Source organism: Furipterus horrens, unplaced genomic scaffold (genome assembly GCF_987537825.1).
Source record: "Furipterus horrens unplaced genomic scaffold, mFurHor1.1.pri manual_scaffold_7, whole genome shotgun sequence".
NCBI lineage: Eukaryota > Metazoa > Chordata > Mammalia > Chiroptera > Furipteridae > Furipterus > Furipterus horrens.
The window spans coordinates 130,153,019-130,178,173 of NW_028327177.1; the positions used below are offsets into that span (position 1 = coordinate 130,153,019).

Here is a 25,155-nt window from a genome sequence, read left to right on the forward strand (position 1 = left end):
GTGAGGATGAGCATCCACTCAGTGAGACGGGCTGGAGGTGGGGATGCTCAAGCCATCGCCACCACAGTGGGTTTCATTGTATAATATTCGGTGACAGTGCTCTCAGAGGTGACAGCTGCCTTTCAGCTGAGCCTGCCCCAAGACACGGTCCCAGGTGCAGGTCACAGATGTTGTCTCTCACCCGGGCTCGTCCCTGCCCTCTGGACAGAGCTCAGCTTCTCTTTGCAAAGACTCAAAACATGAAACCCAGAGCAATTCATGTGCTACTTTCAAAACAGACCAAGCGGGACCTTTTTATTTGTTTAAGTGTTTGCTCCAGCTACTATGGTTGCAGATCAAATGTAGCGGTGTAAAGCAACCGCTTATTATGCTCACAAATTCTGTGGGTCAGGGGTTTGGGCAGGGCGCAGTGAGGGGGACTTGTCTTTGCTCCACCAGTGACGGGGGCTCAGCTGGGAAGACGAAAGCTGGGCTGCTGGCGGGAATCCTACACGTGGCTTCTCCAAGAGATCTATGCTTCCTCGTAATATGGTGGGGGGAGGGGGTCCCCAGGTGAGTGCCCAAGACTGAGGACCAGAAGAAGTTGTGTTGAGGTCTTCTATGGCCTAGCTGTAGGAGTCATGCAATGTCACTTTGTCCTGGTTCAAGGGGAGGGGACATAGAGTTTGCTTCTTGCTGAGGAGCAGCAAGGGTTCTGGAAGAGCATGTGAGACCAAAGATGTTGCTGTGGCCCTTTTGGAAAAATAGGGGTGCTCCCTGGGACGTGAGGGGGGCTCAGTCCTGGAACAAGTGGCGGGGACTGGAGAGAAGGATGACCACTGTGGGCTGTGCCGTGAGTGGGGAGGAGCGCCCCACCAACCCTCTCTAAGCCTGCCTGACAGGTGCTCCCGTGCCCCTCACAAGGTGACCTGCATGGGTGTCCCGCTACCTGGAGCCTCAGAGCCCAGAATGTACTGGGACACCTGCCTTGCTTTGAGTTTCCCTTCATCTCCCCATGCCAGGACCAACCAGATACTCTCAGAAAGGAGAAGAAATATGCATGAGTAAACATGCATTTGGGTGAAGGGTCTTTAAGTGGCTGCTTTGCTGCTGAAAGGCAGGAAGTCAAGGGTGTTTTTGAGACTCAGGCAGAGGAAAAGATGAAAAAGGAATTCAACTGAAGTGCGGTGGGGCAGCTAACCTGGCGTTAAGCTGGCTTGGCTTTGGCTGGGACGAATCAGTCTCACCATAGGGTAAGACTTTTTGCTCCTTTTCTGCTCACGTGGGACCTTTGTTTAACTTATAAAATTATTCCATGCATGTCCAGACATTTCAGGGCCTACATCTGCTCTCCACACCCTCTCCCTCATGGATCAGAGCAGCTTGGGCATTTTTCCAGTCAGTCCTGGGAAACCGTGGCTCCAGAATGTTCCTTCTGTTATTTGCAGAGTCAGACAAGTTGTGTTCGGCCCACCTTGCACTGTTAGTGTGGAAAGCTGTGGGCACCAACTTGCGACCCGTGGTCCCTTTGAGACAGCAGTGTGTTTGACGACACCAGACACGCTGTCCACACGTCTCTGCATTGCTGTTTGCGCTGGTGATTTGTGTGGCTGTCAACCTCATAGCTTGGTCTGTCTGTGGTCGGGATGTGAACTGTTGCGCTTTCATTCCGGTTCTTGGAAGGAACCGGAATCATTGTCTGCCCTTGGATGAAGCCCCGTGGCATCGCACTACCTGAATGCACGTGAAATGCAACTACGACTTTGGAGTTTGCAAAATACCCCTGGCTGGTGTGGCTCAGGGGATTGAGCACCAGCTTGTGAACTGAAAGGTCACCGGTTCAATTCCCAGTCAGGGCACGTGCCTGGCTTGCGGGCCAGGTCCCCAGTGGGGGGCGTGCGAGAGGCAATTGATGTATCTCTCACACATCGATGTTTCTCTCCCTCTCTTTCTTCCTCCCTTCCCCTCTCTCTAAAAATAAATAAGATTTTTAATAAAAAATAAAAAATTAAAGTAACTGCCGAACTTCCACTTGTGCCTTTATGGTGAGAGTGATGACTGCAAATCTCAATTCACTTTTCCCTCTGCTCTCCCCTTTATGGCAGTTTCGTTATTTCTTTGAGCTTATTGGGCACTATATATTTTAACTTTCTCATTATGGAAAATACAACCATATACAAAAGTAGAGAGAATAGCACAATGAACCCTTATGTGCCCGTCACCCAGCTGCCCAATTCTTGTTCAGATATATCACTACCCACTTAATCCCCCAAATTATTGTTTAACAGCTTAACTGAGGTGCAATGCACATACCTTAACAGAGAGTAGTTTTAAGTGTACAGTTCAATGATTTTGTAGTAACTTGACAGGGTTGTGCAACCGTCACCATAATCCAATTTTGGGACGTTTCATCACCCTTGAAAGACCCCTTGGGCCCATTTGCTCCCGTATTGTTGTGACGCAAATCCTGTTCTGTGTTTTATCTCAGTGGGTGGCTGAACTGCTGGGCCTTCTGTTTGCTTGTCATGGCCACACCCACTCAGGCAGCTCCTGGTCTGCTGTGCCTAAAAGTGAAGCCCTGTGTTCGGTACTGCCTCCCCCCAAACCCCGGGAACCCCAGGAAAAGCGGCTACAGAACAGAGGCTGCACTCAGCCTGCAGGCCATTTTTACACTTTGAGAATCAAGTTCAGCCCCAAATTCAGGTCTGCCTATGTTGAAGTCCTGCTGTGTGCTGGGCTCTGGGGACACAGCAGGGAAGTAGTCGTGGTCCCAGCCTGTGTGCCCGCCGGTCCCATCCTGCACGTTACACGTAGGACCTCTCCAGGGTGATGCTTTCACCTTCCTCTACTCACCTGCCTCTCCCCTACAGACACAAGGCAGGAGTGAGCAGGAGTGTGAGCAGGAGTGAGCAGACAGAGAATTGCATTCATTCGTTTGTGCCTTTGTTTATTCAACAAAATATCTATGGAGAAGCCATGTACCATCAGGGCACTGGGGAGAAGCAACAGTGACCAAAACAGAAGGCCTCCTCATCATGGGGCTTCCATTCAAGGGGTAACAATGAAAAATAACAGGTAAAATATACACCTTGCTGGGCAAGGAGAAGGGGTCTCTCTGAAGCAGAATAATTGAATGTGTGGCATCTACAGATGATAAAATATTTACAGTTTTATAAAGTGGGGTATTCAACTATATTGATATAGACAGAGTGATCCAGTATTTGAAAAGGAAGAATAATACGTGTGAGCTCATGGGCTGGGTATGAGCTCACCCCTGTGCAACACTCACTCCTCACTGAGCTGTGGGAATCAGTTAGATCTGGTTTGGCTTCTTGGTTCCATCCCCTACCATCTGTGTGACCCACCCCTGGTCCTTCATCAGGGCTGAGGTTTGAGCATGGTGCCACCTGGCCATGGTGGGGCTGCTGTGAGGATGAAAGGAGCTAGTGTCACCCCACCTGCTACCTACTCGTGTTCAGTAGGTGGCTATTCCTGCTGATCCTCTTGACTCCTCATCCCTCGTGGCTCCCATTCATTGCCTGAACCTGTACACTTCCTGTGCTACCTGGGCTAAGGCTTCCTGTACCCTCCGGGCCTTCTGTGGCTCTGGCCTCAGGATACCTGCCCCTCTCATTCCTCTCTGTCCTGTTCACTTTTTTTTTAAAGATTTTATTTATTTATTTTTAGAGAGAGAGGAAGAGAGGGAGAAAAAGAGGGAGAGAAATATCGATGTGTGGTTGCCTCTCACGCACCCCCAACTGGGGGTCTGGCCTGCAACTCAGGCATGTGCCCTGACTGGGAATTGAACCGACGACCCTTTGGTTCGCAGGCTGGCACTCAATCCACTGAGCCATACCAGCCAGGGCTGTCCTGATCAGTTTTGCTGACACACATTCAGTAACCATTGTTGAGACTGGGGTGCCCTTTGGAGACACGGCTGCGTGCTGAGGGCCATCATTGCCATAGCAACGAGAGGCTGCCCCACTGCAGGCTGCCTGGCTAGGTCCATCCCTAGGCTCCAGACTCGCCAGTTGTATGATCAGTGAAGATCACTCATGTCTCTGTCCCTCAGCTCCCTTTTTATAAAGTGAGGAGAATAACAGCACCTACATTATAGGTTCCTATCATGATAAAACTGGCAAGTACATGCACTTAGAGCTTGATGTGCAGCGAGTGTTCATTCACCCAGTGTTGAATTGAGTACCTACTACGTGCAGGGCATGCTGCTGGGAGCAGAGGGTAAGAGTGAAACCCATGGGGTCCCCATACTCGTGGAGCTTGCTTTTGAGTTGGGGAGAAGGGTAGTAAACAACTGACAAACACAGAGATATTTAACCAACAAACACAGAGCTAAACACCACTGATTGCCAAGGCACCATAAGGGAGGATACTGGGGACCCTCCTAAAGGGCAGAGTGTACCCAGAGAAGCAGAGGCAGCCGAAACAGAACCTGCAGCCCCTTTGGGCCTCATTAAATGATTTTTACATGTTTTAAGAGTATGGGAAACTATTGAAGCATTTAAAGTTTTAAGGCTTAAGGAGTTTTAAAGTTGATGGTTGCTCTGCGGACAGTGGATTGGAAGTGAGCAAGTAGAAGCTGGTATAAAAGTCAGCCTTTCAAACCAGCAGGGAAAGGTTACACTATTCAATGGATACTGTTAGTACAATCGATTGACTAGTTAAGTTAGAACCCTAATGTGTGCCCTAGCTCATGCCATCAACAAAAATAAATCCCACACCCTTAAAGGAGTGAAAGTTTTGCCTTGGCTGGGTGGCTCAATTGGTTGGAGCATTGTCCCATACACCAAAAGGTTGCAAGTTCGATTCCTGGTCAGGGCACATACCTAGGTTGTGGGTTCAACCCCCAGTTGGGTCAGGTACAAGAGGCAACCGATCTCTCTCTCTCCCCCTCCTTCCCTCATCCCTTCCTCTCTCTCTCCTTTTCCTTTCTCTCTAAAATCAGTAAGTATATCTTTGAGTGAGGACTTAAAAAAAGAGGTGTAAGTTTTATATGTAGTAAAGGGAATAAATACTTCTTCTTAATGTAGGATATTCTATAATCTTGGAGTGAAGAGTAACACACAAAATCCCGAAGCTTTAAAAAGTGAGGCATAGATTTAACTGCATAAAAAGTTAAACTTTAGTAAAATCAGAGTCTGAAAATAAAGGCAAATGAGGGATTGAGAGAATTACTTGTGATATGTATAAGACATAGTAGGTTAATGTGCAGAATATAGACTTCTTTAATCTATAATAAAAATACAAACAATAGTAAAATAGGCCAAAAATGTGAACAGGCAATGACCAATAAACATATGAAAAGACAGTCAACCAACTAGTAATCAGGGAAATGAAGATTGAATAAAATGATATTATTTTCATTCTTTTTAAACACTGTAATAATCTGTCTTGGCAAGATTTCCTGTGCAGGGAATCTCCTGTCTTTGGGGGATAACATTTTGGCAGCAAACACCGAAATCTTAATGTAAATATGCATTCATCCAGTAATTTTACTTCCAAGAATCCCCCAGAAATGTTCATACATATACAAAGGATACTTTTGCAAAATTGTCTGTATTTTAAGAAACTAGAGATGTGATAAACACCCATTAATAAAAGGCTGTTGAAAGTAGTGGTTCTCAGCCGCAGGCAATTTTGCCCCCAGAGGACCTTTGACAATATCTGGAGACGTTTTTAGTCATTGCTTCTGGCTGCTGAACATCCTACAGGACAGCCCCCACCCCCCAAAAGCCCCAAATCTTAGTAATGCTAAGGTTGAGAAACCCTGGGTCAAATAAAGCTGCAGCAAATTAAAAGAAAAGGGCAGATCTGTATATGTGCCTTTAAAGATCTCCGAGACACGTCATAAAAGAAAATGTTATTTGACAACTTAACGTGATCTTTATAATACAAAAGAACAAAATAAGCCAATTTTTAGACCACTAAATAATTCATTCTCCTCCCCAGAAGCAACCACTGCTCACAGCTTCTTACTTGGCCTTCCCGAAATATTCCCAGCTCAGAGAAGCACAGGCTTGGTGTTCAGCATACTGCAGGTGACTTTGCCACATGGTTAGATTCTGAAACCAATGCATTACCTGGCTGCTCCAGCCCTGGACCCGACACCCTGACATAGTGTTTTCTAGATTGTGTTTTCATTGGCATTTTTAGTTTGAATACAGAAGAAAACTGTGTGCTGGGGGTAGGAGGGCGGGAAGGAGCTTGTAGCAGAAGTCTGATGTGTGAGGGAGACAGCGGTGCCCAGAGGAAGTAAGCCAGGGTGAGGGTTCTCTCTCCCAGTGGGTGTTAATGAGATTGCCCCAGGGCTCTTTCCTGGTGATGGCTGGGGGGGTAGGGGGGCTTCAACCTGGAGACAGGGCTAAATTTGCCTACTCCCCAGGGGCAGAATTCAGCCAGAGTTGGGAATGTTCCAGATTCCTCTTCCTGCCTGCCCACTGCCAAGCAAAGTCATTTATGGGCCTTCTTACATCTCTGTGCGGTTTCCAATTGCTAAGTCATCATTCACATCTCTGACTTTTTGAACAAGCCTGGCTTTCATCTCCTGTGCTTTTCCAGAAGAGCCTCTTCGAGTTGGGACTGAGACTTTTTGATGTTGCCTTTCATCAGTTACTTCCCCTCCTCCTGCCTGTCTCTCTCACTGAAACATTACTCCAGGGTCAGAATAAAAGCTCTTAAGAGAGGGTAGAGTAAAGTGACCTGCCAGCATCCAGCCCAGGGCTCTGAAAACAAAAGGGGTCTGATGCCATCATCAGCCAGGCAGAGGCGCACTCCGTGGAGCAGACCGGCAGGAGCATGGAGGGTCAGGCCTGCCGAGGGCGCAGGCTGCAGGCAGCAAGCACAGGGCCCCTGGGCCACCACAGACCTCTGCTGTCCAGCTCAGGGGAAAACGTCTCCTGGACACACTGCCTCCTGAGTCTTCTCCGGCAGTCGTCGCTCTTAGACTTCAGAACTCCGTTTCCTCCTCAGGGATGTCAGGGAAGGGGAGAATACTGCCCCCCCCCCCCACTTACCTTTATTTTGCTCTTATGGCAGAACTAGTAATAAAATAATAAGATTAGATTAACAGGTGGAAAAAATAATACACACGCGTGGGAAAATCACAATGTGGTGCTCAGATCATAAAATGAGGCTCAGTGATCAAACTAGTCGCCTTTTTGTACACAAGTGTGTTTATGAACTCTTCGGCTCAGGATCTCTCAGTTTTAGAGTAAGGTTGTCACTCAGCCCTCCTGGAGCGGGGAAGATACCTGTCAGAGGGGAGATTTAATTCCTGCCCTCAAGGAGACAAAGGAGGGTCAAGGTGCCCTTCTGGTACCGGCTGCTTATCAAGTAACCTTAATTCAAAGGAGTCAATATGGCGTTGTGGGACATCTGGGGTGGCCCGTCTTGGGCCCTAACAAGGGATACCACCCAGCTGAGAACGTGGCCAAGCTGTCTGGTGCCTGGCTGTGGCGTTAGGACCAGCTTGTTTTAGTTCCAAAGTTCTCAGGGGACAATTGCTTCTCTTGGGGAACAGCTTGCTCCATCTCTGTGATAATGAAACCCACTGCTACTGGCACTTCCTGGTAAGAATTCCAACGATATGGAGTCAGAAGGGACACAGATTGGAGCAGAGGGGGCTGGTTTCTGATCTGAGGTGACGCTAGTGACTTTAAACAGTCACTTGGGCTGGTCTGTGAGACCCTTGCTTTGAGCTGAGGGTTCTTGCAACATGACTTTTAATGGACATTTATGTTAGATCTTCTATTTTAAACACTCATGACAGCTCAATATAGAAGAAAAGACCTTGGTGAGGGAAGCTAGCAGACACCCTGAGATGCAAGTTACGCCTTTGGGCAGTATCACACTTCAGCTACTCTACATAGAACCACACCTATCTTTCCAGAGGCACCCCCACCCCACCCCCAGTCTTCCTAACTCAGTCCTCAGGTCAGAACTCCCATGGGTCATCTCTGAAGTCAGGATGTTTGTGGATCTGCTTTCCTAACAAAGAAGAAGAGAGGTCCTGAGAGGGCCGGGTGGGGGTTTGGCGACCAACACCCTTGGGCCTTTTTCTCCACCATTATCTTGTTCCTCCTTCTGCTTCACCTTTCTGGTGGTCCCCGAGCATGGATATGAAAGATTCAGGCGTCTCCAGCATTTGCAGAGGTCACCCGCTGGTCTTAGAAGAGTTCTTGAAAAGTTCAGTGTCAATCAAATCTTTTTTTTTTTTTTTTTTTCAAGTGCACTGGCTTAAGATGCTGGCTATCTAAACTAGGAATGGGAGAATCCCAGGGCAAAAGAAAGCTTTCGGTAGCATGCGTAAGCACACACCCTCTGCTGTCTAAATGAGATTTTCCAAAATTGGGCTTTCTTAAGAGAACATGGTAGGCAGACGCGGGCCAAATGGACAGGATTCAAGAAGTCTCATTTCACAGACCAGTTTCCCAGAGAGGTTTGAGATGGCTTGGGATAGAGCAGTAATGTACTCCCTGATGCATAGTATTCAACCTGGGAGCACAGAGGGGGAGACCTGTCCAGGCCCCTTTTGGTCACTGGGAAACTCCCACATGTCTGTGTCACCATGAGTAAGAGCTACTCTGTCACAGATGAAGGGTTGTAAAAATTATTCTAATCTTTGCATTAAATGAGGTGCAGAATTGCTTCTTCCCCTGGGAAGCGCACTGGCTAATCCCGGATGGTGTACATTTTAAGGCAGGTCTTGAATAAAAATGCCGCAGGGGATGAGGGGTCAGTGCCGGACTGAGACCCACAGGCTCCCCTGGAAGTGGGGGCTGATGGCCAGCACGCACACTCCTGACAGAAGCAAAGCCTCCCCTTGGCTTTGAAGGGACCTCAAGGCATGACTCATTCTATCACCCTGGCTGACTGGCTGGAGAGGAACCGAGAAAATGAAAATATGTTGCTCATTAGCAAAGGGAAACACGCCGGTGTTGAGGGTCCCTTCTTGTCAAAGCCACACTCTGCTGCTTTGATCTGTTAGGCAGAGCATTCTTCATATCCGCTTTAAGCTTCAAGCAGAGAGACAATTAATTTCCAACTCTTGTACCTATGACGGAGGAGCTTGGTAGTATGCTAGAAACGAGGGGCTTTAGAAAATAGACCATTCTTCGGCATTGACCACTTTAACCAGCATTAGATCCACTTTGTGATTTCCTTCTCAGTACAGACTCACATTTTCTACAGCAGGGTTTCTCCACCGCAGCACACCCCTTGGGCCGCATAGGAGACTGGGTCGTTCTTTTTATAGAGACCGTCCTTTGTGGGGTGTTTAGCAACAGCCGTGGCCTCTCCAACTGCATACCAATAGCAACCCCCCACCACAGTGTGACAACCAAAAATGCCTCCAGACATTACCAAAGGACACAAAATCACACAGGTGCATGTGCTTTGAAAATCACTGTTTTATTGGAAAGAGGCAGCATAAAATAATTGTTGTCCTAAGAATTTATATGCGTGACCCATGGACATGAACAATGGTGGGGGAATTGCTTGAGGGAGTGGGAGGCGCTGGGTGGAGGGGAGCAAAGGGAAAAATTAGGACCACTGTAATAACAGTAAAATATAATTAATAGAAAAAAACTAATTTTTGTCGAAAATTAGTTGTGCTTTTAAAATAGATCCTAAGATTTTTACATAAGTTTAACACCTATGCGTGAGGAGGAATTTATCTCTTTGAGTGGCCTTAATGAAAACTCAGAATCTTCTTTACCCTCTTCCAAATCTGCTCTCCTATAGTATTCTTATATTGCTAATCAGTTACCTGAACTGTTAATTCATTAATAGGTCATTAATTTATTGATTCTTCTCATTCATTTGTTCATTCCTTCCTTCCTTCCTTCCTTCCTTCCTTCCTTCCTTCACGCAACAATAGACTTAGCAAGTGAGTTCTTACCACATGCCCAGCGGCAACCAAGCACCAACTTGTAACCAGGATTCCTATACATTTGATACATATCCACCCTCCTCAGCTTGTTTATGGTGAGAGCTGCCATTTTTAGAAGGCAAAAAACCTCATCTAACAGAGAGGAAGGAACATGGTCCCTGGTGTTGGACAGACTTTGGTTCAAATCCCACCTCTGCTGATTACAAGCTGGGTAGCCTTGGGGCTACTTATTGAACCTGTGTGCCTCAGTATCCCCAGATGGGGGCAATTTCATCTACCTGGCAGAGTTCTGCGAGGCCTCCATGAGATCATGTACACCAGGTGTCAGTAAACGGTAACATTGTCTGCCAACTGCTCGGGTGTAACATGAGTCGTCATCTTTGTGGGTCTAAAACAGTCAGATATCCTACAATTCAACCAAATATGCAAACCCGAGGTGCAGTGACTGTATCTTTACTCTGTGGAGTCTAGCAAATAAATGAAATTGTTCTGCTTGTTCTTTTCAGGACAAAGCCACCCACGGCTGTTCTTAATATTCAAAACCAGCATGTATTTTAAAAGCTTGTACTACAGAAAACTGTAGTCCTCCAGCCAATTTGTGAGGCAATATCCGAACCACAGCAATTCCTCAGTTTTCTGTTGTCGTGTGTGTTTCTGTTGTTTTCTTGCCATTTGTCCCCTGGGTGCATTTCTCTGACATGCCTGTATTTGTGTCTCAGGTCACCCTGCTGATTGCCTTCATCTGCGTGAGCAGCTCTCTGTGGACCGGACACAGTGCCTTCAGATACTTTGAAGTGGTCACCATTTGCAACCTGATAATGATCCTCGCCTTTTACCTGGTCCACCTCTTCCGCCTCTACCGCGTGCTCACCTGTATCAGCTGGCCCCTGTCGGTAAGGGAGTGGCCTGGCCCTGTTCTCCACGCAGAAGTCAGGGTATTAGCTGGGGCACGGAGACCCCACGGCGTCCTTCTTGTCTGCCCCTCCCACCTCTTGCACCATCCTTAGCTGCTTAGCTCTGAATTTCCCACTGCTTGGTGGACAGCTCTGCCCGATGTCCCACTGCTTTCTAAAACTCACCATTTGGCTACAAGAAGGCTCTGCCTCTCACCCCAGTGTTTATTTTCTCAAGTGACGGATAGGGGGCTGTGTGTGTGGATTGGGAGGAGGAACATTGAAGGAAGGAGGAACGTGATGGAGGTGATGGGTATTTTTTACCATTGTGAGTATTGAATGATCAGATGTGTCAGCTAAAATGGAGTGGAAGAATCTGAGGAAAGATTTCAAAGTTGCCAGGGTTTTTTCTTCCTACTTTTATTATTTTTTAAAACAGCTTTATTGATAGCTAGTTCACAGGCCATACAATTACCCATTAAAAGTGGATAGTGCACTAGATTTTAGTATATTCCCAGAGCTGTGCATCCATCACCGCAATCAATTTTAGAACATTTCGTGACCTCAGAAAAAAACTCCATGCCCTTTAGCTGTCACCTTCTACCCGTGGTCCCCTCCAGCTCTGACCAACCACTAATCTACTCTCTGTCTAATAAATTTTCCTATTCTGGACATTTCGTGTAAATGGAATTATATATGTGGTCTTCTGTGACTGGCTTCTTTCACTTAGCAGAGTGTTTTCATGGTTTATCTTTGTTGTAGCATGTGTCAGTACTTCAGTCCTTTTCCTAGCCAAGTAGTAGTCCATTGAATGGACGTGCCACATTTTATGTATTTATTCACCATTTATGGGCATTGAGTTGTTTCCACCTTTTGGCTATTATGAATAATGCTGCTATGAACATCCATGTGCAAGTTTTCTGTGTAGACATGATTTCATTTCACTTGGGAGTATATCTAAGAGTGGAATTGCTGGGTCACATGGTGACTACATTTAATTGTTGGAGGGGATGCCAGACTATTTACCAAAGTGGTCCACCAGTTTACATTCCCATAAACAATGTACTCAGGTTCCAGTTTTTCCACATCCTTGTCACCGCTTGTTATTTTCCGACTTTCAGATTATAGTCATTCTAGTGAGTGTGAAGTGGTATCTTGTGGTTTTACTTTGTATTTTTCTCTGATAACTAATAATGTCAATCATCTTTTCATGTGCTTTTTGTCCATTTGTCTGTTTTCTCTGGAGAACTGTCTATCAGATCCTTTGTCCATTCTTTGATTAGGTTGTCTTTTTATTATTGAGTGGTAAGAGTTTTTTGTATAGTCTAGTTAAAAGTCCCTTATCAGAATTGTGACTTGCTGGTATTTTCTCCCATCCTGCTGGTTGTTTTCACTTTCTAGATAGTGTTTATTAAAGCACAAGTTTTAAATTTTGATGAAATCTGTATTATCTATTTTTCTTCCTTTGCTTGTGTTTTTGGTGTATCTAAAAGCCATTGCCAGATTCAAAACTGTGAAGATTTGCCTCTCTGTTTTCTTCTAAAGTTTCATAATTTTAGCTGTAACGTTTAGATGTTTGATCTGTTTTGAGTTAAATTTTCCGTATAGTGTGAGGTGAGGATTGAACTTCATTTTTTGCATCTGAATATCCAGTTGTCCCATCACTATCTGTTGGGAAGGCTATTCTTCCCACATTGAATTGTCTTGACACCCTTATTGGAAATTAGTTGGACCATAAACACATGGATTTATTTCTGGACTCAATTCTATTGCAGTGATATTACTAACTATCGTGATTACTGTAGACGTGTAGTAAAATTTGAAATTAAGAAGTGTGACTCGCCCTGGCTGGTGTGGCTTAGTGGATGGAGCACTGGCCTGTGTCTGGTTCGATTCCCAGTCCGGGCACAGGCCTGGGTTGGGGGCCAGGTCCCCAGTTGGGGGCAAGTGAGAGGCAACCACATGTTGATGTTCCTCTCACTGTCTCTCCCTTCCCCTCTAAAAATAAATAAATATATATATATATATATATATATATTTTTAAGTGTGACTCTTCCTGTTTGTTCTTCTTTATTAGGATTGTATTGGACTTTTGCAATTTTATATGAACTTTAGAATCAGCTTTTCAGTTTCTACAAAGAAGTCAGTTGATATTCTAAGAGGAGTTGCAGTGAATCAGTTTGGAAACTGTCGCCACCTTATCAATAATAAGTATTGTGATTCATGATAATGGGAGGTTTTCAATTTATTTAGATCTCTTAATATAATTTTAACAGTGTTTCATATTTTTTAGAGTATAAGTTTTGAACTTTTTGGTTAAATTTGTTCCTAAATACCTTACTTTTTGATGCTATTTCAAATGTAATTAATTTCCTAATTTATTTTTTGGATTGTTTACTGCAAATGGATAGAAATATGATTAATTTTTTAATGTTGATCTGGTGTCCTCAACCTTGCTGAACTAATTTATTAGATCTAATAGATAGTTAGTGGATTCCTTGAGATTCGCTATAGGCAAGATCATGCCATCTGTGAATAGAGATAGTTTTACATTCCTTTCCAATCTGGATGACTTTTATTTAATTTTCTTGCCTTATTGCAAAAAATTAGTTGAATATTGAATTGAAGTGGCAAAAGTAGACATCATTATCATTTTTCCTGACTTTAAGAGGAAAGCAGTCCATCTTTCATCATGAAATATGATGCCAGCTGTGGGTTCCAGTAGATGCTATTTTTCAGATCAAAGAAATTACCTTCTAGTCCTACTTCGTTGAGTGTTTTATCATGAAACGGTCTTAGATTTTGTCAAATGCTTTTTCTTTGTCTATTGAGATAATCACGTGAGTTTTCTCTCATTAATATTCTATTAACATGGTGTATTAGATTGATTTTAATATGCGGAACCAAGCTTGCATTACTAAGATAAATTCTGTTTGATCATAGTGTAAAATCCAGTTTATATGTAGCTGGATTTAGTTTGCTGGTATTTTGTTCAGGATTTTCACATTTGCATTCATGAGAGATATTGTTGTTCTCTTGTGACACCTGTGTCTTGTTTTGTGATCAGGGTAACATCAGCCTCATAGAATAATTTGGGAAGTAGTCCCTCATCTTCTCATTTGTAGAAGATTTTGTGAAGAGCTGGTAAGCCACGTGGACTTGGACTTTTCTTGTGGGTGATTTTTTTCATCATTAATTCAAATTCTTCTGGTTATAGATTTATTCAAATTGTTTGTTTCTGCTTGAGTCATTTTCAGTAGTATGCCTTTCTTGGACTATGTTCATTTTATCTAAGTTATCTAATTTTGGCATGCAGTTGTTAATAGTATTCTTTTAAAATCCTTCTTATTTCTGTAAGATCATTAGGATGTCCCCTCCTTCATTTCCAGTATTGGTCATTTGAATTTTTTTTCCCCTCTCTTTCTAAATCTTTTCTTGATCAGTCTAGCTAAAGGTTTGTCTTCTGTTGATCTTTTCCAAGAACCAGCTGTTGCCTTCATTGATTTTTTCTATTGTTTTTCTGTTCTTGGTACCATTAATTGCTGCTCCAATCTGTATTTCCTTCTTTCCTCCTGCTTTAGGATTAGTTTGCTCTTCTTTTCCAACTTCTTAAGGTAAAGGTTAAGTAATTAATTTGATAGCATTCTTCTTTTTTAGTAGGTGCATTTACAGCTATAAATATCTCTCTGAGCACTGCTTTATGCTTCCCATAATTTTGCTATATCGTGTGTTCATTTTCATTCATCTCCAAGTTTTTTCCTTGTGATTTCTTCTTTGACCCATTAATTGCTTAGGAATGTGTTGCTTAATTTCTACAAATTTGTGAGTTTCACAAATTTCTATCTGCTATTGATTTCTAATGTTACTCTATTGTAGTTGGAGAGCATATTTCAAATTATTTCAATCGTTTTGCATTTACTGAGGTTTGTTTTATGGTTTGGCCTACGGTTTATGCTGGAGAATGTCTTATGTGCATTGGAGAAGAATGTATATTCTTCTTTTGTTGGATAGAATGTTTCATAGATGTCTGTTAAATCTAGTTGTTTTCTAATATTGTTTGAATCTTCTATTTCCTTGTTGGTCCTCTCCCTAGTTGTTCTAAACATTATTGAAGGTGGGATATTGAAGCCTCCAACTATTTTTTTTTTTGAATTATCTAATTCTCCCTTCATTTCTTTGAGCTTTTACTTCATGTATTTTGTTGCTCTGTTATTAGGTGCATATATGTTTATAACTGTTACGGTTTCCTGATGTATTGACGTTTTCATCATTATAAAATGTCCCTTTTTATCTTTGGTAATATTTTTTGTTTTAAAATCTATTTTGTCTGATACAACTGTAGGCATTCTGTGTTTCTTTTGGTTACTATTTGAATGACATATCTTTTTTATTCTTCTACTTTCAATCTACTTGTATTTTTTACTATAAAGTGTGTCTCCTATAGAAAACATAAGTTGGATCTTTTTTAAAACCAAGTGTGACAACATCTGCTTCTTCTTTTTTCTTCTTCCTGTTCTTCTTTCTTTTTAAGATTGCATTTATTTATTTTTAGAGCAAGGGGAAGGGAAGGAGACAGAGAGGGAGAGAAACACGTTGTGCAGAGAGAAACAGTTGCCTCTCACATGCCCCCAACCAGGAACCTGGCCCTGAACCCAGGCATGTGCCCTGACTGGGAATCAAACTCACCTTTCAGTTAACAGGCCGGCGCTCACTCACTGAGCCACCCCAGCCAGGGCAACCTCTGCTTCTTGACTCAATTGTTTAATCATTCACACTTAATGCTATTACCCACTATGTTATTTTAAGAGAAATTTCTTTTGTGTTCCTAAGTTGTAAGGCCCCTTTCATAGTTATGACACATTTTTGCTTCTTTTGAGAACAAATTCCTCTGGACTTCCCTGATGCTGACAATGAACAAGCAAAGGAGGGAATAAAAGCTGGGGCACAAGAGTGAGGGTGGACTGAAGGGCACGTGAATGTTGGAAGAATAAATTCAGCCGCACACTTTTTAGCTAAGTACAATTTAGGCCACCTTCTATTTAGAACTCTCTCAGGTCATTTCCCCTCTCCCATGTCATAGTCTTCTTTCTTTGTATGTGAGATTCTTGGAGATAGGGAATTTCCAGTTACTAATACAGGGATCTCTCATTTATCGCGGGTATTACATTCTAGACCACCACCACCCCCCGTGATAGGTGAAAATCCGCGAAATAGGAACCTTACATTTACTTCAGTATTTACTGTACAGTACTGCAAAATTCTGCGATATAGCGAAAAATCCACGATAAATAATTAAATATAATAATTTTTAAAATCCCCTGATAAGTGAACTACTATATAGAGAGGGACTACTGTACTCTCTTCGTCAAAGTATCTGTGGTCTACCTTGTGATATCCTTTTCCAGTTGCTGAAGGAGAAATCAGGGTCTTTGATTTTGCACGGCTTTCACAGTAACTGCAGCTTAAAAGTAGAATGCTTTCCCAAATTGAATAGCCACCTACCCTGATGGGCAGAACATCATGAAGCAGTCGTTTCTGAACTCCCGTTGAAGACCGATAATGGATAGATACACTCTAGATTTGGAGTGAGTACTGTGAATGGCCCTAAAGGCCACTTGTGCTCTGACCTGGTGTTTCCTGGGGAGGAAGAAGGATGAGGTGCAAGTGTTTCCATGTTGCTGAATGACATTCTAGCCCTGGAAAGTGCATGGATGGCCCCGTGGACCAAGGGGAGGACAAAGGCAGGCATCTTGCCTGCAGACCGAGCGGCAGAGTTTGGCCTGAGGCTCCTTGCGGAGAGCAAGCCAGCTCCCACCACACACCCCAGCACGTCACAGAAGGGCCGCTGGCTGCACTCCAGGCTCTGACTCCGAGTCCGGGGAAGCCAAGCACCTCTCAAGTCCACACCTAAAAAACTGTTCTCAGAACGGGCGACACTCTGGGCAGCCACCAAAGCCAGCTCACTGTGAGCCCAGAACATTCTCGGAAGCAGAAGCAAATGGAACCTATCTCCTTAGGGGGCTTCACTTCTGCGGGCTGGAGCCTTGTGTAAACTCTCCAGCCAGGGAGTTGGGACAAGCTCGTTTGCTTTTGAGTCGTTTGGGCCAGAGGTCAAAGTAGTGTCTACAAATTGATCTGAGGAGAGCAGCAGCCCCCCATGGCTCTCTCTTCTCACACGAGACGCATCCTGCCTTGTTGTCCCCTTCTCCCTGCCTGCCTGGCATCTTTTCTCTCTTGCTTGGCCTTGGCCTTGGCCTTGGCCTTGGCCTCATCTTGGCCAGCGTTATGCATTTGTTGCCTGTGAGCCCACTGCTCCTGTCAGGGTGTTACACTCCTTCCCCTTCTGCTCCTCTCTTCTGGTGCCCAGTTGATGTCCAAGGACCAGGAGTGGACCTCCCTACCCACTGCTGTGCTTTGTTTTTGCCCCCAGGAACTCCTGCACTATTTAATTGGTACCCTGCTCCTCCTAATCGCGTCCATCGTGGCAGCCTCCAAGAGTTACAACCAGAGCGAGCTGGTAGCCGCAGCGGTGAGGACCTTCTCGGGGAGCCTTCGGCAGTGAATTCACATTTTGAATGCTCATTTTCTCCCTGATGGGGATGGCGGCGAAGGGATTGTTTTCTGGGGCCTTTCGCAGAATCGGTACCCACTTTGATCCAGCCAGCCCCATCTCCAGAGATCCTTAAACTTGGGCCCCCAGCAGAGGGTCTCGGGGTGAATCATCACAGCTGTTGACAAACAAATGGCCCAGCAACCCCGGCCTGTCTCTTGCAGCCACTACTGAAGTCAGGTGGCGAGTAGGTGTTAAATCACATGCCCGTTGTGGCCATTTGCTCTTGACTGCCTCAGGCCTCTGCAGAGTAAGATTCTGGAGCCCCCTTTGGGCCCAGGGGAACAGGACTGGGATCAGTTAGTGAGGCGGGCATCAGTCCTAGCTTTGCCAAACCTCATTTTTAGTGGCATTCAGACCAGGAAGTAACGCTCCTATACCTTTCAAACGTGAAAATTGAGCCAGCTGATAGCCTAAGTAGAAGTAGCATAGAAATGTTCAAAACTACGGTGCTGTGGGAGCTATTTCTGTTTATCACACATATACAAACTCGTGTATACATATGTGCGCACCATTGTTTTAAAAGATTTATAGATGCCTGTCATCTGATTACTGATGTAGCAAATTGTTTACAGTTTGGTGGCTTGGGGGACAGTACTGATCTGCCTCATTAAGGAGCAGGCAAGATTTTTAAAATGAGTTTTAAGAAAAGCTGTCTGTGTGACAGTCACTCTTGCATTTACAAATTCTCCAGACTCCCGGCTGAGAATGGGTTTGTGCCTGGAATTCCACCGAGGGGTAGAGTCTGCCCTCTGAAGGTCGGCATGGGCAGAAGGTCGCTCCTCTACACTGCCCTCTAAGCGTCTCCCACAGCCCCCCTTCCATCCACCACCTTGCACCCCCTTCCTACAGCCTCCAGGGAGAGGTGTGGTTACCACCTGCCCACCTACAGACAGGCAGGTGGAGTGGCCACGAAGAAAACCTGTGCTCACGGTATTCCGGGACCACACCAGGAGATTCCCACTGGGTTTTATGATTCAGGCCGCACATAACGGTGTTAGCCCTGGAATCCCAATAAACCCCATTTACCATGCACCATCTAGTTCCCTGGGGGAAGCCAGGAAAAATAAAACGATAGGGTCCTTGCTTATGAGAAAGTGGTGATCCAGCTCAGGGGTCAAGGCTAAGGCCCGTGAAACAATTAGCAAACAAAGCATTGTCGTCCAGAATAGCATTATGTAGCAATTAGAATAAACTGTTCAATTATGCAGCGCAGACAGTTGGAGACCGGGATGGTATATAATGTGCTAATTGTGCAGAACAGACAATGAGAGGCCCGAACAGGCTCTAATAGGCTAATTATGTGGTGCAGACAATCAGTACAAAAGGAGCCAAGGAAACACCCAGGGGAGAGGGAGATAGGTGTGGGCCCTGGGGGTGGCCGCTTATGCGAACCCGCAGGCAGGCTTGAAAATCTTGCCCTTCGTCCTGAACCATTCCTCCTGGAAGCCAGCCATGATTTCAGCGGGGCACTTAGTGGCAACGCAGGCAGCCTGAGGCTTTTCACAAGTCTGAGGGTAGAGGAGAGTGTGGACTCTGGAGCCAGACTCCCTGGGCTCCTATCCCAGGGCTGGCCCTTGCTGTCTCTGCAGCCCTGGGCAAAATCAGTGACCTCCTGTCCCTCCGTTTCTTGTGTAAAATGAGGGGCTGGGAGGGTAACAGCAGGTCCACCTGGCAGAGCTGTGAAGGTTAAAGGAATTAACACACCTGAGGGCTTAGAAGACTGGTGGGAACATAGTAAGTGCTCAGTAAATTTTAGCTACAGCTGCCAGATGTGTTCACTAATAGGAAAATGACTCCAGGCTTTGGAGGCCCAGAGTGTGGGCCTGCTTCTTGCTTGCCCGTTTGGCGAGCCTCATGTGAGGTTTTTCCTCTCTGGCTCCGTGCTCCCCATGCACAGAGGAGGAGTTTGGATGGGGCAAGGCCCCCGCACTTGAGCACTGGGTGGACCCTCAGAAAGGAAAGGGGCTCTGTCTGAACCTATTTTAGTCTAATATTATTTAGACTAAATGGTAAGACTAGATGGAGAGGCCTCAGCTCCTGCACAACTATAAGGCCAGACAGAAACCATCATGAATGAAATTCCAGCAATGCTACCACACCGATGAAATTCAATGGAACATTAAAATTTTTAAACCCTGATTAAAATGTACAGTTCTACCTTTTTCCTTCTCATTAGCCCAGGCTCAGTACAGTACAGTGGCTTGGCCCCAGCTCAGCTGAAGCATAAACCTGAACAGGGGCACTGAAGTTGCCCAGAGCGAGGGCTGAGGGCTGGAGACCTGGTGGCCAGGCCTGACCTGGGTCCCAGCTGGGGGACCTGGGCCTCATCTCTCCACCTGAGTAAGAACAAAGTGTTTGGGTCAGGTGATTCCCCAAGCTCCCTCCCGGCCATCAGTCACCGTCAGGACAGGGAAAGGCACAGAGATGAGATGCAGGAAGACTGCGGTTGGCCCCTGGCCTGGGAACTCCCTCTCCTCTCTCTCCTGTGTAGGTCTTCGGTTTCGCGGCCACCTTCCTCTGCCTGGCAAGCGTGTGGCTGTCCTACAAGATCTCTTGTGTGACCCAGTCAGCAGGTGAGTTCTGGTTGTCTGAACACAGATGATCTCTGACAGGTCCCTGTGCTCAGGGACAGGAGGACAGCCTGTTCTGGGGTGTCACAACAGAGAACAGCCTGCTGGCGAGGAGGCCGTACGAGCACAGGAGCCCGGAGGAAAGACGTAACTCAAGACCCTCTGCTCTCGGGCCATCCCGCCAAACCCAGAGAAGCCCTAGTGTTTCAGCCTCTGAGAGAGAAGCGTTTTCTTTAAATGCTTCCTAATGACAAAAGTAAAATATAGAACATTTAGAAAATGCAAATAAGAAAAAGATTTTTAAAAAACCATCTGCCATCACACTATCTAGAAATAGCACCTGCTGGGTGTCTTTCCTTCCAGGATTTCCTCTCGCTGGATAAAGGGGGGGGGGGGGGGAGAGATACAGGTTGCTTTGATGAAAAGGATCAGAACTGGATTTGTTATTTTGTAATCTGATCTTTCCCTCCTACGTGACCTATCAGCCATCTTCCCCACATCAGGAGGTGCGCTTCCCTGGCATTCTCCATGGTTCCCGGGGTTGCTTCGACTCCATTGCGTGTCTGTGCCATAGTTTCCTTGTCTCCATCAGTTTTTGTTATTGCTGTTGTTTTAATTATTTGCTACTATGACGTGCCGTGATGAACATCCTTATAAAAATATCCCTATACCGAACTTCCGGCCAAGATGGAGGCTTAGACGGACACGCTAGGTCTCCCTCTACAACTATAGTGGAATACAACTACTTTAAAACAAAGGATAACTAGAAATTCCAGAAAATAAAGCTACACGGAAGCCCAACATATGAAGTTATAAACCAGCGGTGCCATTTGGGCAGGTAAGAGTTAAAGAAGGCAAAGCTGTTTGCGGAGCGGCGGGCGGGGCGGCGAAAAATCCTGGAGGTAATCAAGCCCCTGGCGTGCGCGACTCCAATCAAGCCCCTGGCTTGCGTGACTCGTGACTCCGGGCGCTGGGGAGCAGCCGCAGCATCGCCTTGAACAGTGAGGCCCAGGGGGGCGGGAGGACGGATCCCGGTCTCCTAGCTGAATAACTGTGTGAATCCATCTTGGACCCCCCGCCCCCACAGAAAGCACCACAGAGCTGCGAAATAGGTCGCGGACAGGCAGGCGCCAGCGGTCGCTGATTTGTGACGCGTACGCAGGCACTGCCCCCTGCCCCCGACAGCCGGCCCAGGAAAACAAAACGCATCTGTCAAAATGAGGCAGGCAACTATAGAGATCCCGGTAACACAACTCACCAGGCAGCAGATAGAGAACCTGACAGATGAACAGATAAGAAACCTGTCAGAGGCTCAGTTCTGGGCCATTGTCATCAGGTGGCTTACAGAATTCACAAAAGAGCAGGAAAAAGATATGAAAGAAGCGAAAAACTTTCATAACGAAAGGAACAAAACCACATACGAGACAGATGGTGAGGAATCCAGAGTCCATTTCAACAAACTGGAATATGGAGAAGGAACAAGCAGTCAGCCAATGCAGCGAGAGGAAATGGCAAGCAACAATGAGAGGATCAGAAACCTCTGGGACAGCTATAAAAGGCCCAACATAAGAATCATTGGTTTGCCAGAGAATGAGGAAGATGAACTAGAACTTGAAAAATTGAGTGGAAATATAATAAAGGAGAACTTCCCAGACTTGGGGAAGGGAATAGACTTGCAGATCCAGGAAGCAAGGAGAGTTCCCAAGAGACTGGACCCAGGGAGAACCACTCCAAGACACATTATAATCAAAATGTCAAAAATTAAAGATAAAGAGAGAATCTTAAAAGCAGCAAGAGAGAAGAAAAGAATTATGTACAAAGGGGTCCCAATTAGACTATCAGCTGACTTCTCAAGGGAAACCCTACAGACAAGAAGGGACTGGCAAGAAATATTCAAAGTAATGAAAATCCAAAACCTACAACCACGAATACTCTATCCAGCGAAATTGTCATTCAGAATAGAAGGACAGAGAAAGTGTTTCCAGGACAAAATAAAACTGAAAGAGTTCATTAGATCCAAACCACTGTTATATGAGAAGTTAAAGGGACTGGTTTAAAAAACAGAAGCTAGGGAGATGAAACAAAGGCAAACGAAACAGGCAACGAGAATGGAAAAGGAACTGTGGGTAAGGGAAACATAGTGGGGGGAGGCCAACAGGGAGGGGGAGTGGGGAGAGGGAGGGAGATGATATAGGAATTGGGGATCATGGTAGGAGGGAATGGAATAGACGGAGAGAGGTTGGGAGGAACTGTAAGCACAACTAATGGACATAATCTAAAAGGGGGGGACAACTGGAGGGAGGGGGCCACCGGGTGGAGGGGAGCAGAGGGAAGGGAAAGGGGCACAAATGTAATATTTTAATCAATAAAACACATTAAATCTGAAAAAAAAAAAAAAAAAAAAAAAGAAAGAAAAAACAATGTACATCTCACTAATAAACTTTTTAAACTGAAAAAAAAAAAAAAAAAAATATCCCTATACCTAGTATTTTTTACTGAGAATTGCTGGAAACTTGAACCAGCTAGTTTGATTAATCCACTTCTTTCTTTGATCTCGCACTTCGCCTCTTTCTTCTTTGTTCTTTTTCTTTAAAAAAAAAAAAAAGACAGACACACATTAAGCCTATCAAAGCACACACATTGTGTGGTGTGAGTTGCCCTGCAGAAAGATAGTCACAGCAGAGCTTCAGCTTCCTTCCAGGAGTCACTGGCTGAGGTCAGCAGGACGGGCGCCAGTCACAAAAGACCACACGTGGTAGGACGCCACGTATGTGAAGCGTCCAAAATAGTCAAAGCCACAGAGGCAGAAAGCAGAGTAGTGGTTGCTTAGGGCTGGGGGAGGTGGGGCACAGGGGTACCTATCAGCAGGCATGGGGTTTATTTTAGAAGTGACGAAAACGTTCCAAAATGGCTACACAATTCTGTGAATATAGTGAATATAGTAAAAGCCATGGGTGAAGTCTATGGTGTGTGAATTATATGTCAGTAAAGCTGTTTAAGAAAAAACAATGTAAAAAAAAAATGTTAATAGGTAACATCTAACAGTGGTGCATCTATAAATATTGGTATAAATTTGTTACTTTAAATTGTGGAGGAAGAACCCAAGGAAACAGCTAACAGGGTTTGTGTACCTCTGAGGAGGAAGCCTGGGGTGGAAATCCCCTCTGCCCTATTTCATACTTTTCCTTTTTAGAAATGTATTTTAAAAGAATAAAATAATCCCAGGGACAGTGGGCACGGGTGGAGGAAGGCAGTGGCCCGGGCAGCACGGGAGGCGGCCTGCCTTGTGCAACTGCTGCGTGGGCCCGGCCCTGGCCAGCATCCTCACTTCGCCATTTCCTTCCCCAGATGCAGCCGTCTGAGGCCACCACAGCCTCTGGGCCCGCAAGAGGCCCCGCAGGGCCAGCCCAGCAGACAGGAGGATCAGTGGGCCAGTGACCTTGGGAACGACTTCTGAACCTGTGTCCTGTGCCAAAGTCTTGCCTGGGCCGATGGGCACAGGAGGGGGCCTTCCCCTGCCTTCTGAGCTCCTCAGCTGCTGCGAAGCGCTCTCTGCCATCTTCCTCGGAGAACATTCCTCCCCACCGGAGAAAGAATAGCAGCCTCCAGGGAATCGGGTCTCTCCCTTCTGCTTTTCAAACTGCCTCAGGGACTGGTGACCCCACTTAGCCTGGTGGAGGGGTTTCTGAATACTCCTGCATAAACCCCATTCCTTGGGGGAGTGGAGCTACTGTAAGTCTGCCTCTAGAAACAAAGCCCTTTCGTAACTTATCTCGCGTGCGAATCTGGTCTTGAAGATGCCCTCTTTCTTAAAGCGAGGCGTGCCTGTAGGAGCGCTGTGGTCAGCCTGTCCCCAGAGACTAGATCTCAGTCTCCTTTCCCCACTCTGCCTTCGTGACCGTTGTGTGTGTGTGTGTCTGTGTTTTTTAAATAAAATATTGACTTGACATATTGCAGAAGGATTTCTTACTAAACCAGAAGAAGGCTGGCTGGAAAACCAGGAGTGAGGTGAAGGGGCCCATGAGGCTCATGGAATGATGCTACCTGGAGACCGCCCACTGGAGGCAAGAAGAGTTAAAGGATGGAGGAGACAGTGCCTCTCAAAATGTGCATGTTAGCAGAGTGAACTGGTTTCCAGGGTGGAAGCCAGTAGTGTTCATGCAAGAAACACAGCAGAACTCAAAGCAACACAGCCACCTTTAACATGAAGGAACTTCAAGCACTGACTAGCATGGCTCACAGGATTGAATGTCATCCTACAAAGCAAAGGGTCGCCAGTTCGATTCTTAGGGCACATGCCTGGGTTGCAGGCCAGGTCCCCACGTGGAGCGCGCATGAGAGGCAGCTGATCGATGTTTCTCTCTCACAACAGTGTTTCCCTCTTCCTCCTTTTTCTCCTTTCTCTAAAAATAACATTTTTTTAAAAAGGAAGGAAATGGGAACACATGCTACCACGTGAATGAACCTTGAAGACACCGTGTTAAATGAAATAGCCCAGACACAAAGCAGCACGTGCTGACGTCACTTACATGAGGGACCTACGGGTGTCAGAGAGACAGAACGGGGGGTTAAGTGTTTCATGGGGACAGTTTCCATTCGGGAAGAAGAGAATATTCTGCAGATGCGTGGTGGCAGCAGTCGCACAGTAATGTAAATGTCATTAATGCCCCTACACCGTGTGCCTAAAAACTGTAAAATGGTAAATTTTCTGTTACATATAATTCTACCCCAATTTTTTTTTAAAGGTGATACAGGACCTCTGCCTAGACATTGAAGTAGCTTGAATGGGGGAAGACAGACCCAGTTACACAGGGGCCAGCGCCATGTCCTGACAGCTGAGCATCACAGGTCCTGGAGACCACAGGCTGTGTGACCTGTTCATCTTCTCTAAACCAGGCCCTCTGGGACTCCTCATCCTGGGGGCAGTGCCCACGTGTCACCCAAACTCTACCCCCGCCCCAGCTCCCAGCCCAGGGAGGGGACCCATCGAGCCCTCACAGCCAGGCAGGACCAGGCAAAGATGTGAGGGGAGGGACATTGGACCCATGGAGGGAGGATAGGGAGCTGGGGTCTGCCCCAAGGACCAAGAGGCAGCCCTGGCTCTTTGTGGCAGCCTGAGGTGCCAGGAGGTGTTGGAACCTGTGGCCAAAGCAGGTCTGCCCATATCCTCTACCGCAAGCGGCCAGGTCCCTG

General features: G+C 45.9%; 1 protein-coding gene across 2 annotated transcripts in view; it reads left to right on the plus strand.

The window, feature by feature from the left end:
- CMTM7 (CKLF like MARVEL transmembrane domain containing 7) overlaps nt 1-23,909 on the plus strand; it is a 48,085-nt gene extending 24,176 nt beyond the window's left edge. Inside the window, exons 2-5 of one of the 2 annotated variants that reach the window (XM_090284429.1) lie at nt 10,606-10,779; nt 17,210-17,308; nt 19,884-19,965; nt 23,311-23,398. In XM_090284429.1, the coding sequence (XP_090140555.1) occupies nt 10,606-10,779; nt 17,210-17,308; nt 19,884-19,965; nt 23,311-23,324 (369 nt within the window). In that variant the 3' untranslated portion in view covers nt 23,325-23,398. Of the gene's footprint in view, nt 1-10,605; nt 10,780-17,209; nt 17,309-19,883; nt 19,966-23,310 lie in introns of both variants that reach the window. The other variant, XM_090284430.1, reaches the window with a different exon arrangement.
- The last annotated feature ends 1,246 nt before the right edge of the window (nt 23,910-25,155 follow it).